This window comes from Gossypium raimondii, chromosome 12, assembly GCF_025698545.1.
Source record: "Gossypium raimondii isolate GPD5lz chromosome 12, ASM2569854v1, whole genome shotgun sequence".
Lineage (NCBI taxonomy): Eukaryota > Viridiplantae > Streptophyta > Magnoliopsida > Malvales > Malvaceae > Gossypium > Gossypium raimondii.
This window is the reverse complement of record NC_068576.1, coordinates 1,223,914-1,241,675: the sequence shown is the minus strand read 5'-3', so window position 1 is coordinate 1,241,675 and position 17,762 is coordinate 1,223,914. Positions and strand designations below refer to the sequence as shown.

Genomic DNA, 17,762 nt, shown 5'->3' with positions numbered 1-17,762 from the left:
GAGCCACCAGTTAGGGTTTATAGTAGGTCATCATTGAGGGTTGCACTTTAGGCCCATCGATGGTGTGTAAGTCCTTTTTTAACCCTTTTTTAATGTATTCTATATAATAAAATCATTTTTCCCTCTAGAGAAAGATGAGGTATACTAGTGGCAGTCGTTATGCCCTGGTGGGGCGCCATGCAATTTTGTTATGATGTGCAAAAACAAAATAGGGCTAAATCACATACATAGTGCATGCATGTGTTTCTTTATTACATGCAAGGGTTTTTATTTATGATAGAACATAGTATTATCATCGTCAAAGCTTCAAAAGCTCTTAATTAGCTAAGTTATGAGTCACGATTGCGTCGATAAAGTGACCCAATGAAACCACGTGGAAAAAGTCCACCAGGCATGGTGGCGTTACCGGTTCCAAATACCATGCTTAAGATCTCACGTTCAAACCGTACAAACGCAAGGGAATTGACATCCCCGGGCACGACGTTACTGGTAGTTCGATTCTCTGCTCCAAGTTGCAATGGCACAATCAAACCTTCAGCTTTCACACCACATCCCCCAAGCCGGTTAACCACTTCTGAAGTACGGTTGCTGAGCTCCGCCGCTGTGAATGTGTATGGCTGCACTGTTGAATTGATCACATCGTTAAGTAGTGTTCGGAGAACTCCTAATCCTGCTGACTGGCTGAGCCCGATTCCAGTCACCAGCTACATAAGAAAAATGAAGGCAATGATTTTATATGAAGTCAATGTTAAAAATAAAGTAGAAGGAAAAATAATTAATACAATGAAGTTATAAACAGGCGGTGAAAATTTCTTTAAATAATATAAAATCCTATACACAAATCACATGCTTTTTAGGGTAGAATTTGGTAATTATTTCCATATTAGGATCTAAAGTTTGTTGTTTGAGTTAGTCCTTGAACTTGATAATTGTTCCCACACTAGGGCTTGAATTATTTTTTGTTTCAAGTTAGTCCTTGAACTTGATAATTATTTCACATTAGGGCCTGAACTTTTTTTCCCAAATTAGTCCTTAAACTTGACAATTGTTCGCACCTTCGGGCTTGATTTTTTTTTTGTCCAAGTTAGTCCCTAACATTTCTTTGTAAAAAAGGTTAGGAAAAAAAAAAGTCAAGGTGCTAATATGAGAACAATTATTAAAATGTACATATTGAATGAATCTGAACAAATTTTGAAACATCATAATTAAAAATTTAGGCTAAAACTATTAAAAAAAGTAGAATTAAACAATGCATTGAAATATGTACAAAATTATAAAATAATTTTTAAAAAATAAATATTTTTTATTTTTTACATTTTATTTTTATATAATTTTTATATTTTATAATTTCTAAATTTTTATAATTTTGAAGTCATTTAGAATTAATATGGACAAATGATTGTCCAAATTTAGTTGAACCTAAACAACTATTTGTCTAGGTACATTCTAACGGCACATTTTATTTTTATTTTTATTTTTTATCGTTTTAAATTCTTTTAAACTTTTTCATATTTTATTTTTATGTATATTTTAGAATTTTTAAATAATTAATTATATATTTTTAAAATTTGGAAGTTCTTTTAATTTTGCACTCATCAAAAATGAATCTAGACAAATAATTATTTCAGATTCATTCTGTATGCATATTTTATTCAAGTCAGCATACTGCCATGTGATAGTTTTTTTGATAACTTTAGCCAACCACGGTTTTACGATCAAATCGATGGACTAATGATTTCTATTAAAGAATGGGGTGAATTGATATTTTTTAAATCATTAGCAATTCAATTGAAAGTAATTTTTTAATAAGAGCTCAATTGAAATTACCTGCTGTTGAACGTTGCCCACAATCGAAGGTATAATTCCGGCGTAATATTGTTGTATAAATGCAGAAAAACCTTTCGCTGCGGCCACAAAGCTGGGGGTGTTGGCGTAAATATTGAATGGAGGAGTCAAAGTAGAGACATTGAAAGCCACGTTCACAAATCCGGCATATGCTTCTGCGCTGACATCCATTTGTGGGCGTGTTATTGGGGCATCCAGTATTCCGGCTTGTACGAGAGCCCTGAAAAAAAAAATCAAACTTTTTTCAACTTTTCCCTTAATCACACATTTAATCTTCAATGTTTATAGAGGTGAAATCAGAAAATGTTTTAAGGATCGAAATTAAATTATAATTTTATGATAATAAAAATGTAATTTTATTATTTGAATGGCTTATATTTTTATAATTTTTTAAGGATTAAATCAAATTTTTATCATTTTTAAGAAAGGCCAAAGTACAATTTTATCTTTACTAATTTAAAATTTTAAAATTTTTAAAAGACTTAAATAGAAATTTTTTTAATTTTAGGGGGCCGGGGCCCCTGCTAACCCCCTAGATCCGTGTCCCTAAATGCTTACACCTTTTATTAATTTAGCTCTTTTTTTAGTTAAACTTGACTCCAATCGTTTTTTAATGTCGTTTAAAACATTATTATTTTTAAGTAAGTTACACCGATAGTTACTAAACTATTAATAAATTTACATTTTAATCATTTAATTTTAAAAAAATAAAAAATAATTATTCAACAATTAAAAAAAATTGATGAAATCTGATGTGGAATTTTCTAGATTTTTCTATTGATATAAACCTCTAAAATGTTAAAACCTAATTTCTCTTCTTCATTTCGTTGAACAACAGCATAAACTTCTCTCCTTCACTTTTCAGGCAAGAAAAGGTGAAGACATGACTATATTTTAAGTCACGTACCCAGCTGGAAACATGGCTGCTAAATATTATACAGGTTAAACAATAAGTTGACAGCCAGATAAGGAAATCTGTTAGTAACATAATACCAGTGATGATTTTATAATTTTTTAAAATTGACTAAAATGTAATTTTATCAATAGATTAGTAATTATTCAATTTGGGTGCCTCCAAATAATGTGGCTGCATCAAAAAATAATTTTTTATTTCATTTTGGTGTCTCCAAGTAACGTGGCGGTACCATAAATATTAAAATATTTTTTTTTCATGTAACTTTAAAAATACGGTTGAAAATACTACATTTTATATCGGTGCTACCTTGGGAAGTGGCGGCACTATGAAAAAATTAATTTTTTTTTGTTTCTATCATTTTTTGTAATGATGATGCAATGATTTTGGGGTGGTGCTGCCATTTGAGGTGGGGGAACCTACTTTTACTGTAGAAACTAGGTTATTTTTCTAAATAATCTAGTATTAGGGTCATTTTTATAAATTTTTTATTTTTTTAGGTTATTTATCTAAAATACCTTAATAGTTCGATGGTCATTTTATAATTTTTAAAGTTAAGTGACTAAAATGTAATCTTATCAATAGATTAGTGATTATGAGTGTTGTTTACCCTAATTTTTTTAACGATATTGATATGGCAATCTATTTATACCTCGACGTGAGACTATTTTGTTTTATATGTTGCCTAGACAAATACTTTATATTTTATAGAAATTAAAATTTTCAAAAATCATAAAAAAATTCAAAAGCTTTAAAATTAGCCTGAAATAAACGCAAATTATCATGCGGGTCACCTTGTTTAAGAATTTAATGTTTTAGTTAGTTTTTTTAAAAAAACAACAATTCAACTCTTTTAAAATGTTACTTGTCAAATTTGACTCTTTTAAAAGTTGAGAGTTAATTCTTGCTCAAAAAAGAATTAGAGCTAAACGAAAAGATATAAATATTAAGGACTAAATTTATCATTATGTCTTTAGATTTTTTGTCATTCTACCTTACTCTCTATTGGTATAATAACAAAATTAACCTTCGGTGTTTTCAACAAATTTAATCCCACGGTATCAAATTGAAAAAAAAAGGGTGTAAATGTTTAAGGGATAAATCTGCTGAAATCAGAGAGATCTTTTCACCATTTCCTAAACTCAATAAAAAGGATTATGAAACGTATGAAAGAGATCGGAACCTGAGATGGCCAACAGTAGCTAAACCAAGTTCCTCAACAACCCTACGGACGGGGTTACTGAAATTAGCAATGGTGGCTCCAATGGGATCAGGACCTTGGACCAGACCTGGTGATATATCATTGATTCCAGCATCAACTGAAGCATGGAGAAGAAACTCCGCTTGATATAAGAGCAAGTTCACAGAGAATATGATCTTTTCTCTGGAGGAAGCAGCTACTGGTCTGCACTGAGGTGGCTGAATAACAGTATTGGCATTCATCATAGTAGACTGAAATGCAACAAGTAAAAGAAACGCATACAATAAGCATGATGGGTTAGCCATTTTCTTTGAATTGCTTATACTAAATTCAAAATGGGGTTGATGTTCATCAGCGGCTGTGTTAGTGTGCTTTTATAGAGAAGAAGATGGGAGAAATTTTGGTATACTATAGGTTCCATGTATGTTGGGGGTAATATTAATTGCTTCATTACTTCTCTGCAAGTGGCGTGTACGTGTGCTATAGTTGAATTCTCATTTTCATTTACTTCTTCATATAATGATAAGTTTAACGTTACTTTCCATTTTGGGAATCACGTACATAAGTTGTCACACCAACATCGTTGAAAAATTAATGTACTAATTAATATTTTCATTAAAGAAAAGTGATTCGACTTTTTTAAAAAAAATTAATGATTTAGGTTATTCATGTAAATTAAAAGTTTTATAGTGTAATTAACACGTATTTTATTGATTTTCTTTTAAAGTGAAACGCCTAAATACTCTCATATAATATTATTTATTTTAATTATAAAAGAATTTTTTAATCAAATTTTTAAATCCCAATGGGAAGCAATAAATGGATGAAACTTAGCAGGAGGTGGTGGTAGGGTTGGTTTTCTAGTTAAATGACTATATGAAATGCACCAAAAATTCAAAGTAGAAAAGACGTCCAGATCAAGCAATTTGTAGAAACATTGGCCAACTTGGTTATTCCCCCATCCTTGCCTATTCAACTAAAAAAAACGTGTGACTACTAACTCTTTAATTATACAGTAGGGGCAACCTCAATATTAGCCGATATCGTCTTGATTTTTAAAAAATTTAACCCTCAATATTTATACATTGTGCACTTTGGTCTTTTTTATACTTTTGTTTTTCTTTGTAACATTGAATGTTCATTTTAAAATAACTACAAAATGTGCTAATTATTATCTTAAAATTTTTAGTATTTTCATTTTTTTGTATATTTTCAATCCAATTTAGCTGATAAATTTGTTTTTTAAACTTTTTAAGCGAAAGGGTCGCAAAGCTGAACCAAAGTGCAAAAAAGACCAAATTACAAAATGTGCAAATGTTGAGGATTAGGTTTTTTGTAAAATCAAGACTAAATTGACACAATGTATAAATGTTGAGGGGTAAAGTTGTTATTAAGCCAATTTTTAAAAATTGTCACAGTTAGCCAACTGGTAACCAGAATGACAAATTTGAATAGTCGAGTGACCCATTTTGTTATTTTTCATAGTTGAATGACCAAAAAGTTACTGATAATTGAATGACTTTTAGTGTAATTTACCCGAAAATAGATTGATGATCTAGATTCCTAGATTTGGTTTTTTGTACTCAAATTAGTATCGTTCAAGAAATGTAACATATATTTTTTAAATTTAAATGATCATCTCTCTTCCTCGATTTATATTTATTTATTTGAGAAAGGAGATATGAAATAATGTAGTAGAGAAATACGTAAAATTGATTTCTTACATTAAATAAATCAGAATTTTTCTTCCATTTCGAGTGATCCCATTAATATAAAAGAAAACCCACACTCCTAATAAAGGATTTCTGTAGAAATTAAGTTTCTTTCTTAAGAATTCAATCCCACATTCTTATCTAAACTTAAATATTCATTCTTATCTATTTCTAGACTACTCTACCATCACAGTAGTGTCCCTATGCTTAAATATGTCAAATTTTATAGAATGAAAAAGTCAATAATAATCTAAGAATATTTAATAACATAACTAAGTATGATATTGAATACCTAGAAAAATGATTAGTTCTACGGGCAAGTGTGATCCAATGTAGACCAGTGTTCCATCACAGTTCATTTTTGTACTTCCAATATTTCTTGAATATAAAACATTCACAATTTTGTAGATTGAATTTTTTTTTTTTTTTTTTTTTGGTACCTGGGTTTAACCTTAATCTCTAATTCTTCTGTTTTAGAGCACACAGACGGTGCCATTTAATCTGACCACCATGCAATGATGTGGGTACCAAACTGAACAAACTCAGATATGAAATAGTATTACCATCAAAATTTGCCATTAATGCATCCATAAAAGCATATCATCTCCAGAAGCAAATACATAGTAAACAAATTTTGATGACAAATATTAACAATATAAATTATTTAACTTGAAATTTTAAATCGAAAAGGTAAGAAATTTTAATTAACCTATGCTTAAATACAGAAACTGACAGCATATTTGGAACCTTCATGGAAAGAAAAGGTGAACATGTTTAAACCTGCAACAGACAAAATCCCAAGTCCTAAAACAGCTCTGTAAAGCTTTCTGAAATTGATTTCTATTACACTTTTTGAGTATGGGAGGGAGGCAATGATTCCTTACACTTTTTTTTGTTTGAAGTCAGAGATGCAACTCAGAGGTTAAACTTAAGCAAATTTTATTATGAAGTAAACAAGTGATGGAAATGAGATACCTCATTCCTCAATCACACGCTTTGCACCATCTAAGGTATTCCGGAGCAGCATTGCGACTGTCATCGGGCCAACGCCACCAGGAACAGGTGTTATCCATCCAGCAACCCTAAATGCTGCTTCAAAATCCACGTCTCCCACTAACCTGTATCCCGATCGCTTAGTTGGGTCATCGACGGCATTGGTTCCAACATCAATAACCGCAGCACCAGGTTTGATCCAACTGCCTTTGATCTGGAAGTCAATTAGAATAACTTATGGCCAAACCATACCATTACAAAATAACCAAAGTAAATATAAATGATGAAGCCCCAAAAGGATTTGAGGATCAATCATTTAACCCACAGCAAAGCAAACAATTATTAAGGTTCACTTTCATTACATTTCAATTTTCCAGACAAGGTTATATTATGGATATTTGGTGTCGTGGAGTGCTTAGAGTAAAGTGCTTTCTTGTAATTCACAATCATGTCATAATCTAAGAGGACCAACACTATTACTCAACAAACTTAAGCTATAAACTAAGCCTAAATGCTAAAATTTAATGGGAGAAGCAAAGCAAGGATGAATAATTGACTAGGCTAAACCAGTACAGAAAACTTCAAAATGTTTGCGCAACCAAAAATCGAATTACCATCATAGCTTGTCCTGCTGCAGCTATAACAATGTCAGCTTCACGAACTAGCCTTTCGGGATCTGGTGTACGTGAATGAACAATGGTAACAGTAGCATCAGCCTTGAGAAGCAGCAAGGAAACAGGCAATCCAACTATGTTACTTCGACCCACAACAACAGCATTTTTTCCCTTTACACTTACACCACTTCGAGATAGCAGTTCAAGACACCCCTGTAGAGAAAAGGGGAAACAATTACATACCATCTTAGCAAAAAGAACAAAGGCTAAATCATACAAGATTTGACAGCATTGTAAGATTGCCTTGGGAGTACAAGGTTGAAAAAGGGGTTCTCGGCCTTTCATCGCAAGTTTGCCGATATTCAAAGGGTGAAAACCATCTACATCTTTTTCAAGACTGATTTCACCCAAAACTTTCTCTTCATTTATGTGCTTTGGTAAAGGAAGCTGAACCAATATGCCTATGAATTCATCAAAACAATACATAATTAATATATATATATACACAGGAAACCTCCATATAAGCAGTTGAGCTACAAATTACAATAAAGCTAAGATACTTAAAAGTAATGGATCTATAAATAACAATAAAGCAAAATTAACGAACCATGTACATCAGGATTTGCATTTAGCTCGTGAACTTTGCTGATCAACTCGGATTCAAGTACTTCTTCAGGGAGATTCATATCAAAAGATCTAATCCCAACTTCAGCACAGGCTTTTCTCTTCATTCCCACATAGCTTAGAGAATCTTTCCTGTTCCCAACAATTACAACAGCTAGGCCCGGCACCTGATCAGGATGTTATCAACTTTACCAATCACTCCTTAATAAATGAAATCAAATTAATGGGTGCCCTTCGCCAAATCAAAGTCAATGCAACCATTACCTTGCCGTATTTCTGGGAGAGATGACGGACCTCGTCGGCGATTTCAGACCTGATCGTCTGAGCGATGGCTTTGCCGTCGATAATGGTAGCTTTACGATCAGATGGCGATGCCATTTTTTGCGGTGAATGATGAGCGGTCTAAGATTTGGCTTCAACGACTCGTAAAAGACTTCATCACCAAAAACCACCTCACTCATACCACTTCGGTTAAGGCACGCAGCTGCTGACACCTGGCCTTTTTGGATTCTGTCTCTCGGGCCGAATCTCGAGGACCCGCCCGCTCGTTCTTTCATTTTCCATTTTTGTCCCTTGTAGTTCAGATTTTTATACATACATCCAAGCGTCAGGATTTGAAAAACTTAAGACTTATCTTTTTGCAATCTTTGGACACAATAGCGTGTTTCTAAAATGCTAGTAAATATCTGGGATTTAATTTTCAGCGCAAGAATTTACTTTAAAAATAAAAGTATATGGACTAAATTTCAAATTTATAAAAAGTACAAGGTCAAGTTGTTAATTTATCATTTATCATTTTCTTACAACACAAAAATTTTGGTGGATATACCTTGCAGGTCCCTCTACTATAAGGATATGATCAATATGTTTGCCTCCTCGAATTTTGAAAATAGAAAAACTTAACAATTATCACTTGGTGAGAACTGAAATTTTAAAATATAAAAAATATAATGACTAAAAAATGATCAAATTAACGTATAGAGACTGAATCCACCCCTTTCACAAAGTATAGGGACTAATGACAAAATTTTAACTAATTTTAAAATGCTAGCAATTTTATATTTGGGTCCAGCGTAACCCATTAACGCTCAAGCCCAAAGTCAAGCTCTTATACAGTATGGGCCCTTAATATAAATAATTTAGGGTAAACTACTAAAATAGTCACTTTTGTTTGGTTCATGTTACATTTTAGTCACTTATGTTTGAAATGTTACGTTTTAGTCACTTATGTTATCATGTTGTAACATTTTAGTCACTGAGCCGTTAGGTTCTGTTAACGGTGTAACAATAAGCTGATGTGGCACGTTAAATCATCATTTCAAACAAAAATTCTAGGTTAATTTATACAATCGGTCCTCATATTTTTTCGTTTGGAGCAGTTTAATTTTTTTCTTTTATGTTTTTTTAACTTTCTTTCTTTTCCATTCTCTTATGCTTCTCCATTTGTTTTCCTCCTTTCTCCATTTCTTTCAACGTAGTTTTGCTAATTTTCATTTTTTTGAACAATTTAATTTTTTTGAGTGAGGCAAGCTTGTGAACTAGTTACAAATGGAAAACATTAAAAAACTATGTTAAAAGAAATGAACAAGGGAGGGAAATAGAGGGAGAAGCAGAAAAGAATGGAAAAAAAAAAGTTAAAAGAACTTAAAATAAAATTTTAAAATTGTTTAAAATAAAAAGATATAGGGATCAATTGTAGAATTTACCCTAAAATTTTTGTTTGAAATGATGATTTAACATGCCACACCAGCTTACCGTTACACCATTGTTGGCAATTAATGACTCAGTGACTAAAATGTTACAACATGATAACGTAAGTGACTAAAACGTAACATTTCAAACATAAGTGATTAAAATGTAGCCTAAGGCAAACGAAAGTGACTATTTTAGTAGTTTACCCAATAATTTAATATTAGTGTTGTTGGAATCGAATTAGATTAGATAGTCCGGTCGGTTGGATCAGAAATAAATTGATATACTAGTTCTAAATAGGGAATCGAACTGACTTACGAGCGAACTACTCGAAACCATTAAAAATTAAAAGTCGAGATAAAAATCAATAATTAATCAAGTTTATACCTGTTTTAAATGATTTTTAATTAAGTTTTGTTGAGGTCATTTCTTGTTGGGCTGGGGAAATAGGTTGAGTTTGGTTATGTGATTGTTGAGTTGAATTTTATGGTGCGTGAATTACAAAATAAAAGTGAGTTAAGAGGTAGAGATGTTGTTTGATAATTAAGTTAATATTTTAATAAAGAGGAAACAAAATTAAAGATGACAATAGAATAAAAGCATGCGTGAAAAAGGTCATAACCGATAAAAAATTGAAATTTATGGGTTGTTCATATGTTGCTCGTTGATTGACTAGCTCCAGGATCTCATTCTCATGTGAGTTTATTTGGGTATTAACAAGCTTTACGAATTTTTTTATTTGTTTATTTAGTTACTGTTGGATTGATGATCAAAAGAAAAGTTGATCGTGTGACCGGTTCGACCACTGTTCTAATTTTTAAAACATTATTTAAGATCAACTTTAATAATTCGTGACTCTTTATTGGATTGATAATGAGGTATTGACATTAGTGGCAAATGTTAAAACCTTGGATCATTGACTATCCAGATTTGAGTCTTATCATGTGCAATCATCATATATGAGGAAACAAATTTACATCAAATTATAATTCTCAAAAGTACCACGCGCTTTGTCTTATTGTATAGCCTCTAAAACTTCATCAAGAGCCTTATCAAAGACTTGTAAACTTGATTGCCACGCTAAACTTAGCTTAGCCAATTGATCTGCAATAGTGCTATCTTCTTTAGGCAGGGGCGAATGAAATTTTAATTTTTTATAGCCTATATATTTATAATTTTTAAAAGATTAGATCGAATTTTTATAATTTCAGGGGGGCCAAAGTACAATTTTACATTTACTAATTTAAAATTTTAAAAAAATTTAAAGGGCCTAAATAGAAATTTTCTATTTTAGGGGGCCCCCTGTATCCACCTCTATCTCTAGGTATATACCAAATCCGTTGAACCCTTCTAAGTACAGTGATACTTGAATCTTCCAACTGACCACATTCGGATTGGCTATCTTAATCGTGGCCCGTTTATATCCTTTGCTGAGTAGAACAAATAGTCCATTTTAAAATACCCCAAAGTTCAACCTTATAAAATATGTATCTACTCAGATATGGATTAATATTATGTTGTCACCCCCACACACATATATATTTCCATCACTTGTGATCCATAAGCATGTATGTTAGAATGTTTTCTTTTTTTAAAATTTTATAAAATAGGGAAAAAAAATAAAAGTAATTTTAAGAGACAAATAAAGTGTAAGCAGATGTTATTTCCATGTCCAATTCTAGCTTTTATGTTTCACTTTAATTTTTGTTGGCAATTAATGAATGATTAGCCGTAAATTATTGCATGTTTCTCGGGATTAATTGAATAAAAAATTCTTTCAACAATTACCTTAATCATTCCATTTGGCTACTAAAACTGGGCATTGCAATGCCTACTAATATTAGTAACTTAATAAGAATGATTAATTAAGTTAATAAACAGCCCCCCAAAGAAAACAGATGACGTGTCTGGTTTTGAACTAAGATTCCCCTCTGCACTAAAATTATTTTTCTCCATCGTTATAATGAACTGTCCTGCAGATTAGCAGTTCCATTTTCCATTTTTCTGGCTTTCAAATCAAAAAATCTTACAATATCTTCATCTTGTCCTAACATTACTACACCTACTACCCTTTCATTTCCTCTCAACTTGCCATGCATTTTGTCACCATATGTATCTCAACCCCAATCACATTTTTTTATATATAAATAAATGAGCTTCAACTGGGTTAATTGAATGCATTTTCCCAAAACCCTAATTTTATAACATGTAATCATATCGTTGGGGTTGTTGATGAAGTTTGGTTTTTACATGGTAATAAAAGTAAATTATTGGTTAGAAAGAGAGAGATTAATTGCGTTCAAAGGTTGGCGGAAAGTATGTGAATCTTCTAACAAGCTGCAATTCATGATCATTATTAGGAGGTTTGATTTTTTAGGGTTTTAGGGAATCAAACAAGCTGTGTTCTTTGCACAAAAATAAAATAAACTACTAAGTGATGGAATTGGGATAGAGACAAATTAATAAGGGTGGGTTCTTGTCTAGATTTTATAAATCATTGTCCGGTAAGAGGGTCCCAAAATATCAGCATCATGCATGCTATCATTCCATCTTTGACATCTAAAGGGTGTAAATGCCAAATATTTGAATAGTATATGTTGTTCTAACTTTATTTTCTGTTACTATTGTGAAACCAACTTCTTATCTTATAATTCTAAAAATGGTGGGTTTGATTTTAATCTTAGGGTCTTTTTGGATGTACGGTGGACAATGAGTTTAGATACTGTAGCGTGAGACAAAAAGAAAGCTAAACGCTCGTTCAAAGAAACCCTTAGTTTATTCGATAGAGAAGAGTGACAAAAATATATTTACAGTGCAACATGTGATTAAGCTTGACAAGAACCTCCTTAATTAATGAGTGGGAATGGTGAGAATGATGGATTGAAGTAACCAATAATTCAAACACTGAGGAATGATGAATTATGCATAGGTATTGTATTATATACGTATATTCCCCAACTTTCCCTTTCAAGATTTGTAAAAAGTAGGTATAATCCACCATGGAAATTCTGCTTCAAGATAAAAGGTAAAGATGTGGAATGGGGGATATCGCCAAAATTCTGTTATGACCTATTGGGTTAATTGAAACAGGCAACCTTAAACTAGGGTTTAGATTTTAAATTGGTCTATGGATTTTAAAATATTTTAATTGAATCCTTAAATTATCAGTTTCACATCAATCTAAACCTAACCTTCCATCAGTTTAACAATTAGTTTGGGCATTAAATGCTAGCTTAAATCTGATATGAAATATATTAAAATTATTTGGATCGAATTGTAAATGTTTTTGTACTTGGCGAGTTAAATATAATCACGTTTACAATTTGATTAGTGTGTTTTGAATATGCTTTGCAATATATCCAAACTACCATTTAACACCTAAATCAACGGTTATATTTTTTAGTATTTAATTAAAGCGTTTTGAAAATTTAAACAATAATTTAAGGATGTTTGGTGCAATTAACCGGTTTTTAAGGTTGTACCTTCCCCCCTTTTTTTTCAAGGTAATTGAAACAAAAGCTTATCTCTTTGTTATGTGAGGTACCGTACATACATAATCATCGGAATCCAAACATGGGTTTTCGAGCATTTTAAGTGCCTAATTAGCTAAAGTTTAGGGTTAAAGGATTAAACAACAAAAACAAATAGACAATTTTTCAAATTAAACCTAAATTTTCTTTCTTTAGGGAGAAATGGGAACCTACTAATATCCCCTTAGCGTTGAAAGCAAAAGACATACATACAATACAAGCATGTCTTAACCAAAACAATATATATATATATATAATTAAAATAGCTTCCTAAAACTACATCTTTAAGCATTTCTTAATATAATATATATTTGGTTAAAATGTGCTTTACTCCCTATACTATTCATATATTTGGATTTTGGTCCTACTTTTATTTTTATATTTCAAAAATGAGAGCTTTTATAGGGGAAACTGAGATAGAAAGAGAGAGAGAGAGGCAAGATGAACAAAATTCTTCTTTTTATAAAATAACAAAGAGGGGGAAGTGAGAGATTTTTTTCTTCAGGCCCTACAATACCCCTTTAAAAGGGCTTTTATAGTGCTTAATAACGAAACCCCAAAAACAGTAGCAAAAATATTACAGACAGACAACATAAATAAAGACAACCTAATAACTATAAAAACCCTACAAACCCCAATAAAAAGCAGAAACAGCTTTTTATTTCTCCCTAAGCATAAAGTACCCCTTTTGATATTTTTGTTTTTTAAAATTATTTTTGCATCTTACAAAATTAATCCCTTCCTATATCCTCCCTCTTCATTAACACAAAATTCTTCTCTGCATGTACCCCATTTTTTCAACGTTCACATGATTGAGCAGCCACTCTCATCGTCATCGTAAGAATCATCTTCACTGAATTTATTGATTGGATCAGACGGTGTAGCTGGTGGTCCGTATGGATTTGAATGCATGGTGGGAGCATAATATGAAGAGCTTGAGCTAGGGTAAATGGTGTTGTAACTTACCCCACAAAATGGAGGTCCATAGTACATAGGTGTGTAAGGATACATTGGTTGATTTGGAGGATTTAGATCGATTGAAGCATTGGGTGGTGGTGCTGGTGGTGGTGAGGTATGGTCTGGGACTGGGACTGGGAGTGCCACTGCCATGGCTGACTGAGTCTCACTGGGTGGTGGTGGTGTATCACCGTTGGGACCAGGGTTGCTTTTCTGCCCTTTCTTTTTCTTCTTTTTACCACCAGCAGCAGTACTTTGGGTAGGGTCAGGTTCTTCGCTTTTACCTCCCTTTTGGTCCCCTTTTGGATGCTGGTTATCTTTAGCAGAACCTTTATCGCCACCAACACCGCCATTTTTGGCAGCGGCTGGTTCAGGCTTCTTCTCTGCTGAATTATTCTTTGGACCATGGTCATCATCACCAGCTTTTTCTCCGCCGTCTTTTTGCTTGTCATTTGTTTTCCCAGACTTTTTGTCTTTCTTCTCAGGCTTTAATTCCGGCCAAAGCTCAACGTATTTCCCAGACTTGGTCAGCTTCTTGATGAGTGTTTCTGCATCGACGCTGCTAGTGACTGTCACCTTGTGCTGTTGAGAATCTATTTTCGTCTCATAAACACCTGAAAAGAATAATTAAAAGTGAAACAAAAAGAGACTGAAATAAAAACAGTATCTCCATTTCTTATGAAATACGTACATACATATATCTGTATATATGTATGTACGACGTACCATCAATGGCTTGAAGAACTTTCTTGACTTTCTTCTTGCAGCCTTCACAATGGATGAGGACTTTCAAGACCCATGTCTATAAAACAGTAAAGAAAGGGGGGGGGACTAATTTAGAAAATTAACATTAAATGCATCAAATATGAGCAAAAGATGAAATACCCATTAGTATATATGTATGTATATGTCTCACCTTATATTTCAGTGCTCCAACAGGTTCTTCATCAGCAGCTTTAGTAGCCATCTCTGAGTGAGAGAGTGGAGGGAGGGGGGAAGGAAAGTGTTGAGAGAAGGGGACCAAAAACCTCTTTATAGAATAAAATGAGAAATGATTATATTTATAGGAGAAAAATGGAACTGAAAATATGATGTACAGTGCAATATTATTCGGCGTGGAACTCTTACTTCCGGCCTTAGCTTAATCACGTGACTTTCAATTTTTTATGTTTTTTTTTTCAAATAAAAGTTTTTCTTTTTACATTTATCATTTGAGTCCCTGAATTTAAGAGGGGTAAATTAATGTCAACTCAAACATCACAAACAAACGCCCTACAATCCAAGCTCACAAACTGAGTCTTTGGGTCAATGTCTAGTACCGCTAAACCAAATGTTGGGATTCAATAAAACTTCATTACTAAAAGCACAACGAGCGCAACAAATTGGGTATTTGAAAATAATAGTAACAGAGGCCATAAATCATCTTAAATCTTATAGGCTAAACAAAACAACCCTAAAGCAAATAAAAGATCAATATCCTCCAATCGAGACTCACACAAATAACACCAAACCTAATAGAGGAGGCTTCAACCATTAGATCAGAGAGATCTCGGGTTAATGCATCGGTACTGACAAAAGATTGAGTAATTAAAAGATGAGAAATGGACAATGAAACAACACCCCATAAGTGGTGACACTAAGGTAAAAAAATCGTGGAGGACACCAAACTCACTCCATCCTTAGAACTACTTCCAATAGCTGAAGCACTAGGGAAAAGGCAAGGGATAAGGAGCATACAGTATCTTCAGACGGTAGTTATATGTTCAATTTGACCTCTAGGCTATGTGGCATGCATGTATATAAGGGCTTTTAGTATACAAATTATCATTTTGAAATGAAAGTCTTATGTTAGTTGTGGTAATGGTTGATTTTGATCATACCATTTGGTATATAACTTAATGGTACATATTTTGGTTAAGTTTGATGCTATATAAATAGTGATTTTGCTTTTGAATGTTTTGGTATGTTTAAGCTATCAATTAGACTATATGTATTAGTTAAATTGGATTAAGGATGTAGGAATGGTAAGCTAAATGTTAAACATGCTTTATAGCTTAGTCAAACTCATTGAATGGTTTAGTTTCCAATAGGTAAAATGAACTTGTTTTGAGATTGTAATGAAAGCATTTTTGGCGTGGATAGGTGAAATGGATTTAAATATGTTTAAACGCTAAATTGTTGGCTTGTATGTTAAAGATTGGTTGGATTAAATGATTAGATGCTTGAATTGGTAGTCATTGACTTGGTCTAATAGCTTAATTCTTGTGTAAGGTTGAATGAAACACTTAGGAAATGGTTTGATACAATTGAATTGGGTATCAAATGTGTATTTTTGCCAAAAATAGGGCAACGTTGTGATGACGGGCTTTTGACGTCGCAATGTTGTCTGATAGAGAGTGACGTCGTAGCGTTCACATGCATATATTCGTGACGTGACTCATGAGATGACCACACTGCAACGAGGAGATAACGAAGTCACGACATCGATTCAAGAATTTTAAAACTTCACAATTTGGTCCTAGTTCAAGCTCGGGTTAGCATAAAAGCTTTCGTAAGTTCGTGTAAGACCCAGAATTGTTTTATATCATATCATATGCATGTTTTTTCTCATATTTAATGTATAAGAACATAAATTGAGTATATTTTCGTTCATTGTTACTTTGGCAACGAGTGTAGTATTCTATAGCTCAGACCCAACGATTGGGTCGAGCAAAGGGTGTTACAATGAGCATATGTAGAAGCAATTAAATGTTGAAATTCCTATTGCAATATGTATGTTTGAATGTTTTGTTGTGGTACCAATAAGTATACAATGGATGGGCACTTAGGGTTTGTTATTGGCATGTTTTTTTATATGTTTGAATGTGTTTTAACCATGTGAAAGTGATTGGAAAAATTTTGGTTTGGCGTCCAAGAAATGGATGTTGAATTGGTTTGCATTAGGGGTCATTTTGGGTGCACACGGGTTGTCACAAGGCCATGTGCCGCACACGGTCTCTTTACACAGCTGTGTGAAATCATTTTGAAAGTTACATGATTGGCCACACGGCCCGGGCTATATCGCATGGTCTAGCCACACACCATTTGCGTCAACATTGAAATTTCAAAATTCGAAAAGTATAGGGACTTAAAATGATTCAAGTGGAGAATATGGACTAAATCTGCAATTGTGTGCATAGTACATGACTAGTAATTGAATTTAACTAAACATGTTTAACTACTACTATTTAGGTTTGGACTCAAATTTTCAAAATTCAAAAATACAAGGACTAAAGTGGACCAATACAAAAAGCACAAAGACTAAAATGATCAAATTAAAGCAAAAGACTAAATCCACAACTTTCATAAAGTATAAGGACTAATACTAAAATTAAACCAAAATATATTAAGCCACAAAATTTAATATTTGATCTACGAGCATGTTAATAAAATAAATAATAACACTATCGTCTAAAATTTTAAAATAATCTTTTAATTAAAAGTGTATTCAGTTCGGTTCAGTTCAGTTCTATTTTTGGATAAAAATTGAATCGAGCTGTTCTATTTAATTTTTAACTTTTGATATCGCAACCATATTGAATAAAAATCGAATATTCAAAACCAATAATTACGGTTCGATTGGTATTTAGCAAATTTGGGCCTTGTAAAAAAATCAATATCACCTTATTTTGGACCAAAAAA

The 17,762-nt window shown here is 32.5% G+C and overlaps 3 protein-coding genes across 3 annotated transcripts; all 3 read right to left on the bottom strand.

Annotated features, from left to right (window-relative positions):
* Window positions 1-209: 209 nt before the first annotated feature.
* LOC105762669 (ferritin-like catalase Nec2) lies at window positions 210-4,313 on the bottom strand. The gene is made up of 3 exons (XM_012580484.2): window positions 3,942-4,313; window positions 1,828-2,065; window positions 210-704 (listed from the first exon to the last, which is right to left on the bottom strand). Exons 1-3 carry the CDS (start codon window positions 4,262-4,264, stop codon window positions 330-332), a joined length of 936 nt encoding a protein of 311 aa, XP_012435938.1. The 5' UTR covers window positions 4,265-4,313; the 3' UTR covers window positions 210-329.
* A 2,033-nt stretch (window positions 4,314-6,346) lies between these two features.
* LOC105762668 (bifunctional protein FolD 2) lies at window positions 6,347-8,361 on the bottom strand. The gene is made up of 6 exons (XM_012580482.2): window positions 8,167-8,361; window positions 7,886-8,069; window positions 7,582-7,739; window positions 7,279-7,491; window positions 6,647-6,878; window positions 6,347-6,451 (listed from the first exon to the last, which is right to left on the bottom strand). Exons 1-5 carry the CDS (start codon window positions 8,278-8,280, stop codon window positions 6,648-6,650), a joined length of 900 nt encoding a protein of 299 aa, XP_012435936.1. The 5' UTR covers window positions 8,281-8,361; the 3' UTR covers window positions 6,347-6,451; window position 6,647.
* Window positions 8,362-13,566: 5,205 nt separating this feature from the next.
* Window positions 13,567-15,075, bottom strand: LOC105762667 (heavy metal-associated isoprenylated plant protein 35). The gene is made up of 3 exons (XM_012580481.2): window positions 14,998-15,075; window positions 14,808-14,883; window positions 13,567-14,695 (listed from the first exon to the last, which is right to left on the bottom strand). Exons 1-3 carry the CDS (start codon window positions 15,046-15,048, stop codon window positions 13,929-13,931), a joined length of 894 nt encoding a protein of 297 aa, XP_012435935.1. The 5' UTR covers window positions 15,049-15,075; the 3' UTR covers window positions 13,567-13,928.
* Between the last annotated feature and the right edge of the window lie 2,687 nt (window positions 15,076-17,762).